The sequence below is a fragment of the Salvelinus fontinalis genome, chromosome 1 (genome assembly GCF_029448725.1).
Source record: "Salvelinus fontinalis isolate EN_2023a chromosome 1, ASM2944872v1, whole genome shotgun sequence".
NCBI classification, from domain to species: Eukaryota; Metazoa; Chordata; class Actinopteri; order Salmoniformes; family Salmonidae; genus Salvelinus; species Salvelinus fontinalis.
In genome coordinates this window covers 29,132,792-29,151,969 of record NC_074665.1, presented here as the reverse complement: position 1 = coordinate 29,151,969, position 19,178 = coordinate 29,132,792, and the positions used below count along the sequence as shown (strand labels likewise).

Genomic DNA, 19,178 nt, shown 5'->3' with positions numbered 1-19,178 from the left:
GCTACCACCACCATGCTTCACCGTAGGGATGGTGCCAGGTTTCCTCCAGACGTGACGATTGTCATTCAGACCAAAGAGTTCCGTTTTGGTTTCATCAGACCAGAGAATCTTGTTTCTCATGGTCTGAGATTATTTAGGTGACCTTTGGCAAACTCCAAGCTAGCTATCATGTGCCTTTTACTGAGGAGTGGCTTCCGTATGGCCACTCTACAATAAAGGCCTAATTGGTGGAGTGCTGCAGAGATGGTTGTCCTTCTTGAAGGTTCTCCAATCTCCACAGAAGAACTCTAGAGCTCTGTCAGAGTGACCATCGGGTTCTTGGTCACGTCCCTGACCAAGGCCCTTCTCCCCCGATTGCTCAGTTTGGCCAGGCAGCCAGCTCTAGGAAGAGTCTTGGTGGTTCCATTTAAGAATGATGGAGGTTACTGTGTTCTTGGAGACCTTCAATGCTGCAGACATTTTTTGGTACCCTTCCCCAGATCTGTGCCTCGACGAAATCCTATCTCAGAGCTCTACGGACAATTCCTTCGACCTCATGGCTTGGTTTTTGCCCTGACATGCACTGTCAACTATGGGTCCTAATATATACAGGTGTGTGCCTTTCCAAATCATGTCTAATGAATTGAATTTACCACAGGTGGACTCCAATCAAGTTGAAAAAAGGATCTCAAGGATGATCATTGGAAACAGGATGAACCTGAGATCAATTTCGAGTCTCATAGCAAAGGGTCTGAATAGTTATGTAAAATAGGTATTTATGTTTTTATTTTTAATACATTTGCAAAAATTTATAAAAAACTTTTTTTTGCTTTGTAATTATGGGGTATTGTGTGTAGATTGTTGAGGAATTGTATTTATTTAATCCATTTCAGAATAAGGCTGTGACGTAACAAAATGTGGAAGAAGTCAAGGGGTCCGAATACTTTCTGAATGGCACTCTATTGTTAAACATAGTATTCACACTGATATAGGGGCTAGGCCTACTGTATATTGCATAATGTCTGCCATGTCTGAGCCAAGGACATGCCAAACATTGTCAATAAACAAGATTCAATTCACTATTGATAAGACTTAAAAAGAGAGTGAATCATTTGAATCAAAATGAAACAACTTGTTTTAAATAGGCTTTGTCTTAATACAGTTACAGGCACCATATTTTCTCCCTGTGGGTATATACTATTAAGGTGGATTATGGTGGCTTTTACACACATCCAAAATAATAACTGGAGTTGGCAACAATAATCGTAAAAAGGGGATGTCCGCTCACTGTGTTGCTGCTCTCAAACTTGATCTTTTAATAAAGCTTTGGTGATTCATATTTGTTTCAAAGCAGTCTCACGAGCCAAACACAATTTGAGAAATGCATTGGGCAGGACAAAAACAAAAGAAAACATTGAGTGGAGGGGAGGCTTGGTTTTTAATCAAATGAAACGAAAAACAAACAATCTGTTTTTTTTCGTTTTTTTTTTAAACAACAACAACATTTCGAAATAGGACGGGGTCAGAAGCATGATATCATAAGTCACTTCTCTCGTTCGATGGCACTATGTGCACATTCGGGCCTAAATGTCTTTACGCATAACATTCGCACGTCTACACAAAATACTAGGCTCCTGTCAATTGTATCGTTGCCTTTGTGCGAGGCACATTCTCCAGAAAATGTGCAGTTGATATGGAATTATTAGAGGACTGAATAGTTTAGAGGAGCGAGTCTTTGGTAATCCGACGAGGGGCGCTCTTTGAAAATGGGGATGGATTAGCCTACTTGAACAAGAGAAATGAAGTAGGCAGGTATGTGAATTGTGAATAATGAAAAACCATGAGGGCAAGAAAAACTCCAATATTTCAAGTCACTCTCAGTAGACTATTTAAAACCCCTTTATTCATAGGCTACTTGGACAATGGCCAGGATAAACAAGACTAAGGGGAGGGTAGACTATGATTCGGTTTTAATCAAATTAAACAAAATGGGGGGGGGGGGTTCTAAATACGAGATTCACTAGTACAAAAGGCACATCTCTCCTTCCATGGGCACTATGCGTCATGGCTGCATAAGCTCCTCTTCTGCACCCAAAATCCATTCCACTACCAACTGTGTTACTGATAACACCTGCTTTGGATGAGTCTTCTAGAACTTCCCATTAGCGCTGCATGAAATTGTCACTTTTGTGCTTGTTTTTAAAAGACCCCACCTCTATGGCCACCTCTCCCAACTCAGCGCGAGCCTGCTGATGTTGGACAGGTCAATTGCAGAACCTGGCGTAAGCCAGTGCGCCAGTTTTCACAGCGACGAAATTGCATACTAGCGTGCGTTCGACACTTGCCCCTCCTTAGCGCCACCTGGAAATAGAACCCATGTAAACACAAATGGGTACTCGCACTCGCGCACACAATACATTTGTTTAAGACACAAACACACACACACACACACACACACTGAAAAACACACGCTCCAGTGTCTGTGGCCGGCTGCTGAATTGTGCTACTGTGTGAGTTGTGCAGAGAGAGACAGAGAGTGGCCCTTTTTGTGTCTGCGCTTGGCAGCGTTTAGCTGTGGGAGCGGGAAGGGCCCACGGCAACACTGTCACGGCAGAGGGGGAGGTAGAGAAGAGCGAAAGCGACCATGTGTTTGATGTGTTTGAAACCATTCCACAGATTCCGCCCCAGTCATTACCACGAGCCCGTTCTCCCAAATTAAGGTGCCAGCAACCTCCTGTGATATTCCTAGCTGGGAGATTTAAGAAGAGACACACATAGGTTAATGTGAGAACATGACTCGTGGACTACTGCCATTGACACTGACAGCTAAAGTAGAGGGCCAAGCAATCACGGTCAGCAGACTCTCACACGTGCATCCCTGACCAGAACCACATAACAGCAGTATACAGACTGTAACAGTGGAGATGTTAAGAGAGCCCTACTGGACTCACTGATATGAGTGACAACACAGCACCACTCACTGGCCCAGGCCAGCAACTACAAGCTGAAGGCAGACTAGAAACCAAACATACCAAGAGTCATCCATTGGTGTCCATTGTCCAAGATCGAAAAGCTTCCACACCTCCCTACCGTATAATCGGAGAGGAATGTGCAGAGGATGACACTGTATTGTCCTTAAACACTCCCAAAAACGCACACACACACACACACACACACACACACACACACACACACACACACACACACACACACAAACATTATATCGATGCTACGCTGCTACTCAAAGAGAATTGAACATAACAGTACCACTCAAGGACAGAACTAGAGGAGGAGGCTGGTGGGGCGGGTCTATAGGAGGACGGGCTCATTGTAACGGCTGGAATGGGATGAATGGCAAGGAGTCAAACGGGGGTTTTCCATATGTTTGATGTGTTTGATACCGTTCCACTCATTCCATCCCAGATCTTCTATACCAGCCTCCTCTGGAACTACAGTAGACTCCGTTGACTCAATACAGAGTCAGAGTGATTTATTCCCGCAGTGCCTTCTCTTCATAGGCTATTAATCACTGCAGTCTTCACTTATTAAAAAGTATTGATGTTTACAGTAGATACAGGAGCCCTTTGAGCGTTTTGTTTTTGGCTCCCGAAGGCTTGGCTCAGAGTGTTTTCTAAAAGTACGTTTACTGTGATTCTGTAGACGACCCGAACACACACACACACACACACACACACACACACACACACACACACACACACACACACAGTATGGGGCTTGAGAATGTACCATGTCAGGTCAATGCCTTTTCCCCGCCCCCTCATCTTCTCATCTTCACCGCATTTCCCCAAAATCAAAGTTGTGATCAAGTTCTGTCTCATTGCGTTACGTTTTCCAAACGTATTGTTGCTCTAGGCGTGGAGATGAATCATCCCAGTGATGTGAAAAAGTTTGACTGATGAACAAAGTGTTTCTCCTCCCATTCGTTACTCTGGCAGATGAGGCGATTAAGGGCTGATGTAAATATCAAAGATGCTGTGGCAGATTGGATACCCTGCTGCTACTGAATCTAGATCTGGGCTCCTGCTGGATCTTTTCAAACTGCCAGCCAAATCGCTTCAGTAAATAATTGCTGATAATTGGTAGGAACGTTTGTGTGTGTGTCTTTCGGTGTCTGGCAGGATCGGATGCCGTTCGGTTGCTTTGTTGATTTGGATTCTGTCTGTGTGCGTGTCTGTGTGCGTGTCTGTGTGCGTGTGTGTGAGAGAGCTGAGTGTCTGTGTACTGATGTGAGACAATCATACAGTGTGTCTGAGCTCCAAGTCTTATGTGCAGACGTGAGTCGCCGTTCAAAAAAATTCTGCTCACTGTGTGACTGTTCCTGTGTCTGTGTGACTGTTCCTGTGTCTCTGTATTCCTGTGTCTCTGTGTGACTGTTCCTGTGTCTATGTGTGACTGTTCCTGTGTCTCTGTATTCCTGTGTCTCTGTGTGACTGTTCCTGTGTCTCTGTGTGACTGTTCCTGTGTCTCTGTGTGACTGTTCCTGTGTCTCTGTGTGACTGTTCCTGTGTCTCTGTGCTCCAGGCGGAGGGAGAGGACAGTCTGAAGAAGATGCAGCTGATGGAGCTGGCCATCCTCAACGGCACCTACCGAGACGCCAACATCAAGTCACGTAAGGATGACATCACCGCGCCCCTCTCTCTAGGGGGGGGGGCAGGCACTGACTGACACGGTAGAACAGCCCTTTGTGTGTCCGGGAGCAGTGTAATTCAAACTGCTCCTTTTCGCTCACGACAAGCCCAGGAGCGTTGTGCGGTGCCATGCACAGTGGCTGAATTGAACAGAGTGTGCTTTTGGCTTGCCACATTCAGCATTCCCCTCAGTGCATTTTTCGTTGTTTCTTTAGTTACTTTAGTTTCCCTGCTGTCCTATTGGGTGGCACTCGGTCGAGTTCTTTTGAAGGAGGAAGAGAGGTCTGGCTCTGACTGGGCGTCCATTTTGTGTCGCTGAGGGAGATGCGTGCCTCATTCCAATCGCATGGTGTTTGTGCCGAACAGATCCCAGCCAGCACTGTTGTGCCAGAATCGAACTCAGTGCTAGAGATGAATGGAGGCAATCCTTAAAGACCTCTCTTATATTGTGCTAAATGTTGTGTAGTGGAAGCTAAGGCCAGTCTGTCGAACAGTTTGTTTATGTAGCTTTTTCTCCGGTTCCTGACTTATCTGATATTCTTTGAGTGTATCCTATGATATGTGTGATAGATGCTAACTTGTGTTTTTGTATCCTCCTTTTTCTTCCACTTCTCTCCACCTCTCCTCCCCCTCTGGTCTCTCCACACACCCCTCCCTCTTCCTCCTCCTCCACCTTCTCCCGTGTTTCCCGCTCACTCCAGCTGCCCTTGCCTTCTCTCTTGCAGCGAACGCCCAGGCGCCCCGCATCATCGCCGGCCCCGCCGCCATGTCCCAGAACGCCCTGCGCACGTCCACCCCGTCCGGCCCCACCCTAATGCCCCTGATCCGACAGATCCAGACCTGCATGCCCAACGGCTCGCCCCACCCGGGCGTCATGACCCAGGGTCCCGAGTCGGGCCTCATATACGCGTCGCCATACGATTACCCCTACACGCTGGCCCCTGCCACCTCCATCCTGGAGTACCCCATCGACTCCAGCGGGGTGTTAGGTAAGCATGCTTGCCCCTGCGATTGCCCCGCAGCCCCCCACCAACACCACCACCCCCATGGCCAGTGGAATCCCGCCCCCACGCTGATCCTGCGCCACTCCTCCTAAATACGGCCCCGCCCTCCCCCCCATTCCCACTTTTGTGACGACCCCCCCCCTCAGAATAATACCACACTCCCTCTTCTCTCGCCCGCCCCAGCCTCCCAGGAGATACCACTGAAAGAGAGGGGTCAGCAACAGAAAGAAAAAACATTCCAGCTCTTTATTGCATCTTTCTTTTCACTATCATGAGACAATTCTCTCCTCTAAAAAGCCCTTTAAGAAATGTGTGCATAAATGAACTGGAAGTGAAGTGCTCGACTGGCTCAGTGATTTATAAGAGGAAGCGGTTTCATTCGGAAAAGGGTCCTTACCCTCCTCTCTCCCAGTCCCTGCATACACACGCAGCCCTATGGCTTTGAAAAAAAGCCACTTTAGAAAATATCCTATTACAAACGCGACTTGACTCCATTAAGACAGACTGTACCCAAAGGCACATTGTAAATCTGAACTGTTACCAACGCACCGAAATGTCAACAGCAGCTTGTCCAATTGGGTTGAGCACATTCTAGACAGCCAGGGTGTGCCCTGTCAGCCATTAGCAGCCAGAGTTCCGCCTAACCAAGAGTTCCGCCTAACAGAGTTCCACTGGACCAAGCCTCCAACTGTGTGTCTGGGTGAAGGGAGAGGGGATTCAGGGGGGGGGGGTTGATGAGTGAGTGAGTGAGTGAGTGAGTGAGTGAGTGAGTGAGTGAGTGAGTGAGTGAGTTAGAGAGTGAGTGAGGGAGTGAGGCTGGGTGAGGCTGGGTGAGGCTGGGTGGGGATGTTACTGTGAGGGGGGGGGGAGGGGGTCGAGGAGCGGCGGAGCCCAGTGAAGATTTCACCCTGTCTCTCTCTCTTGTGTGACCTATACAGCGTCCTCAAAGGCCGAAGAGCTGCCACTCTACCTGGGGTTTCAGACCTGTCACTTTCCCATCACTGTGCAGCGAGGAGAGCCCTCCAACCGGCCTCCCTTTTAAAGAAACGCCACTTCCCTCCCTCTTTCCCTCCATCCCCTCAAACAACACACACCCACCTCCTCGTCTCTCTCCTCCCTCCCCGCCACCACACGCTGGACTGGTTGAGGATTGGCCCTCTCTGAGCAACCACAAGCCACAAGGGGAAGCCTCGGCCCTTCCTCTTTTAATGTCTGTTCATAGTGACGTGTGTGTTACTGATCAACCCTTTTTGATTTCCTGTCCCGATGATGATGATGATGAAATATTTGTGTATGATGGTGAGGGAGAACTGAGCTCCACCTTGCTGCAGACCCCCCTTGGGGGCGCCCCCCTCTCTCTGGGTGTGGCTTGGGGGCGTCCTGAAGGGTAACATGAGGACGGTGAGGGGTCAGAGGGGGTCGACAGAGAGGGGTTGCGGAGCCAATGGGGGAGATGGTGTGTGTTGGCGATGGGGCACCTGCAGTTAAATCATCTAGGCATGACAGGCTTTATTCACAAAGGGATTTGAGGACATTCTGTCCCGACACTGACAGTCTTAACTTCACTCTTATGAAAAATATTCACAGAATGAGACTTTCAGCGCAAGTGTAGCCACGCCAAATGACAGTCAGTGAGTGAACAACATGGCCCTTTTGTATAACGCATTTTTGCATCGACTCAAACGGAGTGTCCTAAAATGGCTTCGGGAATAGGGGCCTGGTGTGTGTTGCTTCTCAAAGGACAAACATGAACTCCTGGCACTAATTCCTCGTTCCCTTCCTGTATTCTATAGGTGTGGCTTTCCCCACGAAAGGCTAAAAGAGTTTCTCGGATCCTTACTGAGTTCCTCATCTGATCTGAGTGTTGACACACATGCGCTTTTGTTTCACAGCTGCCTTTGAGTGTAGACAGACAGACAGACAGACAGACAGACAGACAGACAGACAGACAGACAGACAGACAGACAGGCAGGCTCCCTCACTACTGATGTTTACACCGGCCAAACCTCCCCAAAGAGGCACGGGCCTTAACGCCATGCATTATGTGTGAGTGTGTACGTGCATCCTGTACACACATTCATATATGTATATTTTCGCAGACCTACGGTATGCGACTGTTCCACTGACTGCTATGTCTGGGATTGAAAATCTATACAATACTGTCACGCTTTACTAATCACTTAATTCATTGCCTTTTTTTTTACCTATTCTTTTTATTTTTTATTTTATAAGAGATGTTCATTTTTTTTACTACTGCAAATGTGCCTAAAAGCTTTCATCTCTGGGCTTTAACCAGAGAGTGAGTGATCAGTATTATATTTAAAACGAATAACTGAAGAGATGCACTTCCTGATGCTCAACGTGAGATTATGTGACTAGTAAAGCTCCCCTCTGTGTGTGTGTGTGTGTGTGTGTGTGTGTGTGTGTGTGTGTGTGTGTGTGTGTGTGTGTGTGTGTGTGTGTGTGTGTGTGTGTGTGTGTGTGTGTGTGTGTGTGTGTGTGTGTGTGTGTGTGTGTGTGTGTGTGTGTGGTGTGTGTGTGTGTGTGTTTGTGTATGCGTGTGCGTGCATAAATGCCTAATTCCTGCAAATTTGTAACAAGGACTCAAGAAAACAATGGATCCTTACAGTCAAGGTTACTCCATAGTCACGAATGATACTATGTCCAAGATTTCTCCTTGTTACGATGTATATGAGTATAATTTGTGCCTTAACATGTATTTCTAAAGATTTTTCCTAATTGTGTTACATGTGCTTGGTCGTATAAACCTTGATGATATGACGAATTGACTTGATGGAAACGGCGAAGGAGGAAATGACCTAATCCTTGTTTTGGTCATGTTGTTGCAATCCGAGCAGGTGCAGTGACTACTAAGGTTCGAAGGCACGAGCTGCGGGTCCATCCTTACCAAAGGATAGTGACCGCAGACAGAGGTTAGTTTAGCTCTTATGCATTTGTGTTGTATTGCCAATGCCTGCTCACTGTTGGTCCTGATCTGTTTTGCAACATGTACAAATTGTTCAGCTAGTCGTTCCGGTTTGTGATGTGATGCAACATACAGTCTTGGCCTCTGAGAAACATTTATTTGGAATACATTTGTTCTCAGAGTGCATACGTGGAGGGCTGTACCAGGTGATTCTGAGAACTAGTGACCACAACACAGTAGCCTAATGATGCTTTTGCTATCTAGGTAGAGACACAAACTTACACACAAACTACTCGACTCTATTATTTCGATGACTTTATGCATCTGACATGATGTCGATGACAAATAATGGACTCTACCCCTTCAACAACAAAAAAAAAGAAAATCAAATTACCTGTGTTTTAGTTTCCCCCTCCGTTCAACGAGAAGGTTTCGATTTTATTTCAAATGCACTTAGGTCTTCAGCTTCTTACGTGGATAATGTAACGTTTTAATTGATAAATTATGTCCATTTGTGTTTATTTGTTTGCGGGAATAATTTTTTGGAGAATCTGACCCATTGTATTGTCAAGGACAACACAAAAGTGGTTGTAAAAACGTCATGTCATATTTGGGGGGTTTTCACTGTCTAATTGGACTGCAGGATCTACCCATTTTTGCTACAGTATTTCTTTGAAGTCTCAACAACGACGGTATAAGTAAAGAGGGACGGACACATGGTAGGCTATAGACTGGAAATTGTTTTATTCTGCAGATTGGTAAAACAAGCACAACAGTCAGACCTTTTACTCTCTAAAGTCTACACATGTCACACCTTCTCTTCTAAGTCCTTGCAGAGCAGATACTCCCACTGAATATTGAGAATAATCGAGGTCGTAATTAGAGAAGAAACCATTTGTGAAATGACGCAAGCGACAAGGAATTTGCAGGATCTGTTCTCTATCAGTGCCTTTTCTCTGTTTTATCCTTATACCCTAGTGCTTAATACACCAAGTGTGCCTTGTACATACACCCACACTGTGTATCATCACATTTCACTACAGATAATTACTTGTACACAATCAAGTGAATGTTTGCAATGTGCCAGAAAATAGGATGCAGATGCCAATTAAAAACTGCCGACGTGCAGACATTGTTTGATAAATCCAACCTACATTTTAGTACATACATTGAAGTTGAAAACCCAGTGAAATTGATTAAATTGTAATATTGTTTATATAACTCCAATTCATGAATCACCTTTTTTTTGCTGCTAGATGATGTGGAACAATTAGCATATATAATTAACAGTATATACAAACTGGGTCTAAGGATATTCAGGTTTCGGCACTGTAGCTCTGTCTGTGAATCGCCTCTGAAAACTTGATAGCTCAAATCTGCCCTAAAAACAAATAAATTAATATAAAAATAACTGTAATATGGCGTTACTTAAGAAGTGCATATTATACAAAGGGTATTATTACTAAAAGGTCAAACCTTAATCCATAATGATAATAAATGATAATTATGGTAACGCATAGGTAACACTGACAAATTTAATGACAAACCAACATCCGATGAAATTGCACAAAGGCCTATATTCAATCTACCTCTTCATAGGTTTGGCTCCCACACTGATGACCAGTTTTACACCATTAAAACGTTGGTTTATCCAAACATGACGGTAATACAACATAATATGATTGACGTGTCAGTGCGGTTTGGGGGTTGAACCATGAGGCAGGTGGATTGAGTGCAGGCCAAATGGTCAAGCCTGTGTGTAAGAGGCAGACTGACTCTGGGTGAAGCAGGGAGGAAGCTAAGATGGCGTCTGAAATGTGGGCCTTTTTATCAGCTCATATTGGCAAAGATGTTGAACGGTCTCAAAATAGTAAATACACTATCAAATAAGTACATCAATTGGGGTCTAGAGATTTACAGTGCCTTCAGAAAGTATTCACAGCCTGAATTTAAAATGAATTAAGTTGAGATGTTGTGTAAGGTGATGTAGACAACACCCCATAATGTCGAGCTGGAATTGTTTTTAGAAATGTTTACAAATTAAAAATGAAAAGCTCAAGTCTTGAATCAGTAAGTATTCAACCCTTTTGCATAGTAAGCCTAGTGATAATATGCTTAACAAGTCACATAACAAGTTGCATGGACTATGTGTGCAATAGTAGTGTTTAACATGATTTTTAAATGACTACCCCATCTCTCTACCCCACACATACAATTATCTTTAAGGTCCCTCAGTCGAGCAGTGAATTTCAAGCACAGATTCAACCACAAAGACCAGAGAGGTTTTCCTATGTTTCACGAAGAAGGGCACCTATTGGTAGACGGGTAAAAAAAAAAAAAAGACATTTAATATCACTTTGAGCATGGTGCAGTTATTAATTGTACACGTTTGATGGTGTATCAATACATCCAGTGAATACAAAGATACAGGCCCCCTCCCTAAATCAGTTCCGGAGAGAAAGGAAACCTCTCAGTGATTTCACCATGAGGCTAATGGTGATTTTAAAACAGTTACAGAGTTTAATGGCTGTGATAGGAAATAACTGACGATGGATCAATAACATTGTAATACAAACACAAATGACAGATTGGAAAGAAGGAAGCCTGTAGGAAAAAAATATTCCAAAACATACATCCTGTTTGCAATAAGGCAGGCACTAAAGTAATAGTGCAAAAAATGTGTCAAAGAAATACATGTTTTTTTCCTGAATACAAAGCGTTATGTTTGGGGAAAATCCAACCCAACACATCACTGTGTACCACTCTTCATATTTTGAAGAATGGTGTTGGCTGCATCATGTTATGGGTATGCTTGTCATCGGCAAGGACGAGGGAGTTTTGTAGGATAAAAATAAATGGAATACAGCTAAGCATAGACAAAATCCTAGAGGAAAACCTGGTTCAGCCTGCTTTCCACCAGACACTGGGAGTCAAATTCACCTTTCAGCAGGACAATAACCTAAAACACAAGGCCAAATATACACTGTTGCTTACCAGGATGATATTGAATGTTCCTAGTTCAATTTTTGACTTAAATCGGCTTGAACATCTATGGCAAGACTTGAAAATGGCTGTCTAACAATGATCAACAATCATCTTTTTAGTTATTTATTTAAAACCGGTAAGTTGACTGAGAACACATTCTCATTTACAGCAACGACCTGGGGAACAGGTTCAGGGGAGAGGAGGGGGGATGAATGACAGCACACTACACAGATCAATGTCCCCAATCACTGCCTTGAGTTATTGGGATATTTTTTTGGGGGGGGACAGAGTCCAATGACAGAGTCCAACACCACTTCCAGCAGCATCTGGTGTCCCATCTAGGGACTGACCAGGATCAACCCTGCTTAGCTTTTGAGGCAAGCCAGCGGTGTGATGCAGGGTGGTATGCTGCTGGCAAAATGCTCTGGTGGTATCTTGACAGAGCTTGACACATTATTTAAGAATAATGGGGAAAATATTGTACAATCCAGGTGTCCAAAGATCTTAGAGAAAAAAACTCTTACCCAGAAACTCAAAGCTGTAATCGCTGACTCAAACATGTATTGACTTGAGGGGTTGAATACTTATCTAATCAAGATATATTACTCTTTTATTTTCACTTAATAAATAACAGAGTATTTTGTGTAGATCATTGACAATATTTTTTTCAATTAAGTCCATTTGAATCCCACTTTATAACACAACAAAATCTGGGAAAGGTAAAAGGTTTTGAATACGTTCTGAAGGCACTGTATACAGTATATCCTATTTTGATTTTCCTCTGGACACTTTACAGTGCATTAGAAAGCATTTTACAACAGCTCTCTACGATACAGTTGTTAAGCTCTTAATACAGTAAGATTTACAATATGTTGTCAAATCTGGTAAAGAAGCCTTTCTTTTCTTCTTTACATCTGTTTGACTGTCGCTTCATTCGAAAAGAGAGACTACGGCACAAATCTTTTTTTGCACTGAATGATTTTAAAAAGTCAAAAGCATTCTTCGTCTCCTCTGCTGCAGTCAGAAGGTCAGAACCTCAGACGATGAAATGAAACATATGATCTAAGCTGCATACGTCTTAGACGGACCACTGTGGAGTGGACGGAGAATCCTAGGGTCCATTTTGGATGAGAAATTGCCAGAGTAGGAATGCATTTACCAGAAATATTCCACTTGAGAATTTTTTTCAAAATATTTTACTGTAAGCTTCTTTAAATGTTTTGTTGTTGCAAAGAAAATAGTATTTACTTGTGGCTTCTTGAAATATATATATAAATATATATATAAAATATAAAGCAGGAATGTATATGAAATGTCAGAAATAGCAAGGATTATTCTATAGGGCTATTTGTAGGAAAGACAAATATGCATCATAGCAGCTTTATAGCACCACTTTAGAAAATGTCCTCTATTTTTGAATATATTTTAGGGCTTTATACAAAAGACAGGACCTTTTCAGTGTTTATATGCAAGTGCATTTTATATTATGTGTCCTGTGAATTGTATATTGTTTCCTAGGCTGAGGGCACTGGCTGAAGTGACGGCTTTAGCATGCTCACAGCTTAAACTCTCATGGTTAGTGTGCTATTCTAGAAAATACCATGTAGTGTTGCTTTGTATCATTAAAGCAAAGATTTTCATGCTTGTTGTAAATAGAAAACATACTTTGAAAAGGCAATAAAAAAATGATATTGAGTTAAAAAAAAAAATGACAAACACTGTTTTGGCCCCAAAATTATTTCTCACTGTATCCTCTCTAAATTAATTTATTCTAAAACAATGAGACTTATTAATATTCACGTCCACCACTACTAGCCGCTTGACTCATGAACCTCTGAAATGCTCTAATAATGTTGTCGACGACGCTACCTTCCTCCATCTCATTTGGATCTTTCCCTCTGCCTAGATTTACTGTCCATTTACTTGACTGCTACTAACCAGTAGAACTACTGTAATTGTCTTTTTTAATTTCCTCCTTTTTAACACGTGAGCTGAGGAGACGGGACTGTCTTTCACGTTATGTAAAACCATGCTTTCATGACTTTACGACATTGTAAAGATATAGATGAGTAGCTCTTCCTGAACTCCTGGATTCAAGCAACCCATCATATGAATTGTCCTTCATCTATACAAACAGAAGAATGCATGTATTGTTTTCAATCCTGACACAGCGTTTTGCGTCCAGCGCTCTGGCTTCGGTCAAAGCGAACATGTTGTGGAAGATATGGAAACATATGGTGACACGTGTAGATTGGTCGGTCACAGTTGTGGCGAAATCGCATGGTGGATTGAATGGATGCATGGTATAGCTCTGATTAGTTAAGCCTTGTTTTCATCCTGCTGTCGCTAGCTGAGACTAATCTCCTCTCTATCTTTTTTCTTTCCTTTCATTTTTGTTTCTCTCCTTTTATAATTTTTCTCTCTTTTCTGTTTGTTTGTTTCTTAACCCCCCCAGCCGCCATTGGCAACTAACCCCTGACCTTCTGAAATCTTCAACCAATGACGACCTGGCCATTGCCCGCAGATCAGTTCTTTGGTAGAAGGGGAAAAAAGCAGCCTTGGCTTGTTACAGTCAGTCAAGGCACAGCTTCTCATCACCTGACTAATGGACACACTACAATGGCTTGGCAGCCACCTCCTGCCTGCCCAGTCTCCTTATTAGGGGGACAGATACTGGCTCTAGACCTGCACTGAATCATTGTTAAGCAATAAGGTCTGATATGCCCCCTCTTATCCTCCCTGACCGAGTCCCCGCCAAGCAACCCCCAAACACACCACACTCTAAAACACCCTGGTAACACCCGGTTGGTCGCCTCCTGAAGATCAAGAAGGATGCAAACCTCCACTCCCCGACCGCCCAAAATCACCGTACCCCCTGGTCCTGCCACATCGCCCAGGTAACCTTCCCACTGTCATGGTAACTGAGCTGACTATGAATGTATAGCAGCGTGGTGAGTCCTGCCGAGTGCATCCATGCACTTCTCTCTCTCTCTCTCTCTCTCTCTGTCTTTCTGTCTCTCTCTCTCTCTCGCTCTCTCTCTCTCTCTCTCTTTCTGTCTCTCTCGCTCTCTGTCTCTGTCTCTCTCTCGCTCTCTGTCTCTGTCTCTGTCTCTCTCTGTCCATCTATCCCTGCCAACTGATGACCCATCTCTGTTCACTGACTATGAAGTCCTGGGTCTTTTATGACACGGAGACTGAGGAGGGTTCATTTAAGCAGGACTTGAAGAGAGACTAGGGGCTATATTCAATCAGACAATCTGCATAGTGGTTGTTTTGGCTGTGTGTCAGAGGTGAAACTGCGTTAGAACTGTCAAATCCACAAGTGGTTCCTGGCATTATAAAGTGGACATTGCCATTGGCTGCAAGGAGTCACATTAAGAGAAATTCCATGCAGCCTTGATTACAAGTTCAAACGCTGGAATATGAGATGTAATCTACACCTAGATTAGGCTGATATTTCTATATAGCCTACACTTTCTTCTCCTGCACTTCCTGACGCGAGTGGGATGGGTGTGGCTTTGTGACAATGATCAAGAGCAGCTGCTCACCAATTTGACAGCTGCAATGCAGTTACACCTCCAACACTGCCAAAACATCAGCTGTGTTGGGTGTCGGCTATCGCCGGTTAACGCTTCATCTGATTTAATCTAGGCCCTAGGGTCAAACAGAGAGTTTCAAGCATATAGAAGGAAAAGTACCTGCCCCGTTACCTGGCATTGTCGCTGTTGTTTTTTTGCCATAAAGAAATATCTTGCAGTCAACTGTTTCTTTGAGGATGTAAAAGCCATGCTTGCCTACCTGCTGTACAAATGTATTGAAATTGTAGATACATGTGTAAAAAATGGGGGAGAGCACCAATGTAAAGAAAATAGACACTTTTATTATACATGGGTGCTCATGGGAAAGAAAAAAAAATCTATTTTTTCAAAAACATAGTCTTTTATACCTTCGACTATTGTAAAGAGACGTTTGTAATGAAACCCTTTATGTCATGAAAACAATCCTGTTTTCTTTCTGTGGATGGAGAGTGAAGACCAAAACAACCTTTCATTTTAATTCGGGGTTGAGGATTGAACTGAAGTGTAAAAAACGACAAAGTGCCTTATTTTACTCATGGTTTCTGATATCTGAATGTGTCATCAGCCTTTAAGCTGCACAGGACAAGTCAGTGCACACAGTCTGTCAGCCACTGAGAGATGCCCCGAGACGGAGTCAGTCACCTCCGCCTTGTTGTTACACAGACACAGTTCCATACATACATAAGAGTGCTTTTTGGTGGCTCCATAGCGCAGGAGGCCGGTGGCAACTTAATTGGGGAGGACGGGTTCATAGTTATGGCTGGAATGGAATAAATTGAATGGTATCGAACACATCGAAAACATGGTTTCCATCACAGGAGGCTGCTGAGGGGAGAACGGCTCATAATAATGGCCGGAACAGAGCAAATGGAAAGGGATCAAACACCTAGAAACCGTTAGCGTTTTGATCCATTTGATACCGTTCCACTGATTCCGCTCCAGCCGTTACCACGAGCCCGTCCTCCCCAATTAAGGTGCCACCAACCTCCTGTGGTTTCCATGTGTTTGATACCCATTCCGTTTACTCCATTCCAGACATTATTATGAGCCGTCCTCCCCTCAGCAGCCTCCTGTGCTCCATAGAGTAGGAATATCAGTAGTATACCCAGGGCCGGCTCCAGGCATAAGCAACATAAGAAGTCCAACTCGGGCCAGCGTCGCCGTGGGACTCATTGGGTTAATATGGGCAAAATATGTAGAATTGCAGGAAATTAGCTTTAAAACTGCAACAATTTCTCTCTACACCATGGTAAAATTGGTAGAATTGCAGGAAATTAGCTTTAAAACTGTAAAAACAAATAAATCTCTCTGCCCCAATGGCATAATGAATAGAATTGCCTGAAATGTTTTATGAAATTGAAAAACATTCTCGCCGCCCCATAGCAAAATCTGTAGAACTGCAGAAAATTTGCTTTAAAACTGCAACATTTTCTCTACACCCCATGGCAAAATGTGTAGAATTGCAGGAAATGTACTTTAGAACGTACATTTGTCTCTCCATTATCAAGAGGAGGCCACAAAAAAAATGTGCCACCAACCAAATCTCTCTTGGGGCCCTCAAAATGATAGAGCCGGCCCTGAGTATACCAATACTGTCTGAGTCAGTATCTACACAGTCCTATCAATATCCTAAAGGGACAAATAGTATTATAATGATTGTAAAACAGAGCGGTAACATGTCTGATTGGCCTTCTTATTGTATTTCACCATGAATCTTCTGAGACCGGTTGTCTTTGTGGATGAGGTCCTCAGCTCAGAGTTGCCCAATTATTATATCCAGTAGTAGTAGCTACTCATGCCAGGACAGTCCCAAGGTTTTTCTTGACATTCTCCAGATAGTCGAGCATGTCTTTACCTTTCCTTGAGTGGAGGGTCTGTGGTTCTTTATAAATAGACTGTGTTTTACTGTTATAAGTGCTGTTCTGGACTGCCTTATGTAGGAGTTGTCATTGGCATAGACATCCCACTACCCGTAGAGCTGAGCTCTCTACCATGATGTAGTTCTCTATCACCTATCACATGAGATGAGGACTTGTCTTTTTTTGCCCTCCTGATTTACTTTCTATAGAGGAGTATTGGGTCGGTAGTCTCAGTGACCAGACATCTGCTGACTCGGCAGTTCTAGGTGAAGGGTTTATGTGGTTGTGGTAACGAGGTGGTTGACTGTAAAGCCTGCGTGTAAATCCCGGTCTACACCAAAACATCGCTCCACATCCCCCTCTTTATTTACTATGCAACAGAATGGCCTCTAGTGATTTATGGAGAGTTTCTGTGTCTCAGATTGTGTCTTAATGTGTGTGCCGTTTAGTTTCAGTCTCAGTATTATGTTTCAGAAATTGTTCTGTTGTGCAATTGCATATTATTCTGATCAGTTATAAATGATGAATTAGTATGCATTCTCAATAATGATTAGGATTAGGATTATTGTCATACCCATTATTATCATTGTTATTGGTCATCTTATTATTATTTAAGATAATGGTAAGACTAATATTTTACATAAAATGTTATCGGTGATAAAATAATGGTGGCAAACAAATGGTTTTATTGGTTGTGAGTGAAAACATATCATAGCCAATAAAGCATGGCAATCCCATCCCTTAATAACGTGCATGTTATGCTATTATCAGAGGTTTTTATTTGTGCTATTTTGACAGCATTATTCCTGATCTGGTGTTTTTTTCTGAGTGTGCAAATCAAGCGTGTTAAAGGACTCCATGCTGTCAAACTCAACTGATTCTGTTAGCATTTACTCCATGAATTGTGTGTAACCATCCCCAAATTATTGCCTACGAGAAAACAGTATGTCTATTTGCAGCCATTGTTCTAAGTTTATAATGTATTTTTATATCTTATTTTCTATGTGTGTAAGACAAAATATTAAATTACTTCTTTACAGATTTGAATGATTAAAATGACAAAATCAGCTACATTATTTGTTTCATTTGAGATTCTTTGTAGTTTATTAAATCAGTGTTTCATAATCCTGGTCCTGCTAATTAGAGTTTTTGCCCTAGCACTACACACCTGATTCCACTAATCAACTCATCATCAAACCTTTGATTGGTGGAATCAGTCTGGTGCTAGGGGAAAAACTCAAATGTGCACCCTTTGGGCACCCAGGACCATGAATAAGAAACACTGCATTAAATTAACTCCTTGACAAAGCCTTATCTCTATTACTGATTCCGATCGTTTAAGTTTTTCCTTTCCTCACATTTGGGGATGTTTGGTTGTGGCATGTTTGATTTAGCCAGTATTATTTTAATAAATGTTTCCAAACAGACATATTAACAAAGAACACTTGTTTTATTACCATCCTGAGGGCACTACTTAACTTTAGAGAGTCTGCCTCAAAAGGCTATAGGAGTTATTACCATACATCTGTATAATGCGGTGGTAATTTTCAGCTATGAAACACTAGATGACACATACATCTAGCTATGAAGTCCTAACCCTCTTACATCATTGGGCCATTTGACTCAATCAAACATACCAGATGCTTATTTTATGAGCATGTTGTTCTCTCAATAGTTACTGATAAAATGACCTTACATTTCAGAGTACTTGAAATAGATTTGAACAATCATGTTTTTTTTTTAAATTGTTGCAAACTCTTTGATAGACTTCTCATTATCTTTTGCCAAAGTATTAATCTGTGTTTTATTTCAAACCCCCATAAAATACCCAAGTTTGAAGTAAATTTGAGATGCATCTACGGTCAATGTTTTTCAGGGTGGTGTTATTGACTTGAGTTTTGTACAGTAACAATGGCTACTCCCCTCTGCATCTAGGGTAAAAGATTAAAAGATTGACCATAGTTTGTTATGGAAACGATGTAGCGTCATGAAGGTTTCATATAGAATCCTAGAAAATTGGGACATCCCGGAGGAAGAACGTTTTCATTGGCCTAGAAATCTGCACTATTCTGAGGAGTTTATGGAAAAGTATGGGAGGAAAATACAAGCGGTGGGAGGCACAATTTCAGTAGGTACAAACCCTAAAGTTCAAATGAAATGAAACTTGAAACTTGAAACAAATTAAACTTGAAAATATC

At 42.8% G+C, this 19,178-nt stretch overlaps 1 protein-coding gene across 3 annotated transcripts in view; it reads left to right on the top strand.

Moving 5' to 3' along the window:
• The window catches only part of LOC129852688 (KH domain-containing RNA-binding protein QKI-like), a 103,584-nt gene extending 85,177 nt beyond the window's left edge, over nt 1-18,407 (top strand). The window contains exons 5-8 of one of the 3 annotated variants that reach the window (XM_055918304.1): nt 4,522-4,609; nt 5,330-5,617; nt 8,491-8,565; nt 13,999-18,407. In XM_055918304.1, coding sequence (XP_055774279.1) covers nt 4,522-4,609; nt 5,330-5,617; nt 8,491-8,565; nt 13,999-14,015 — 468 coding nt within the window. In that variant the 3' untranslated portion in view covers nt 14,016-18,407. Of the gene's footprint in view, nt 1-4,521; nt 4,610-5,329; nt 5,969-6,570 lie in introns of those variants that run through there. The other 2 variants (XM_055918295.1, XM_055918292.1) reach the window with 2 other exon arrangements.
• The last annotated feature ends 771 nt before the right edge of the window (nt 18,408-19,178 follow it).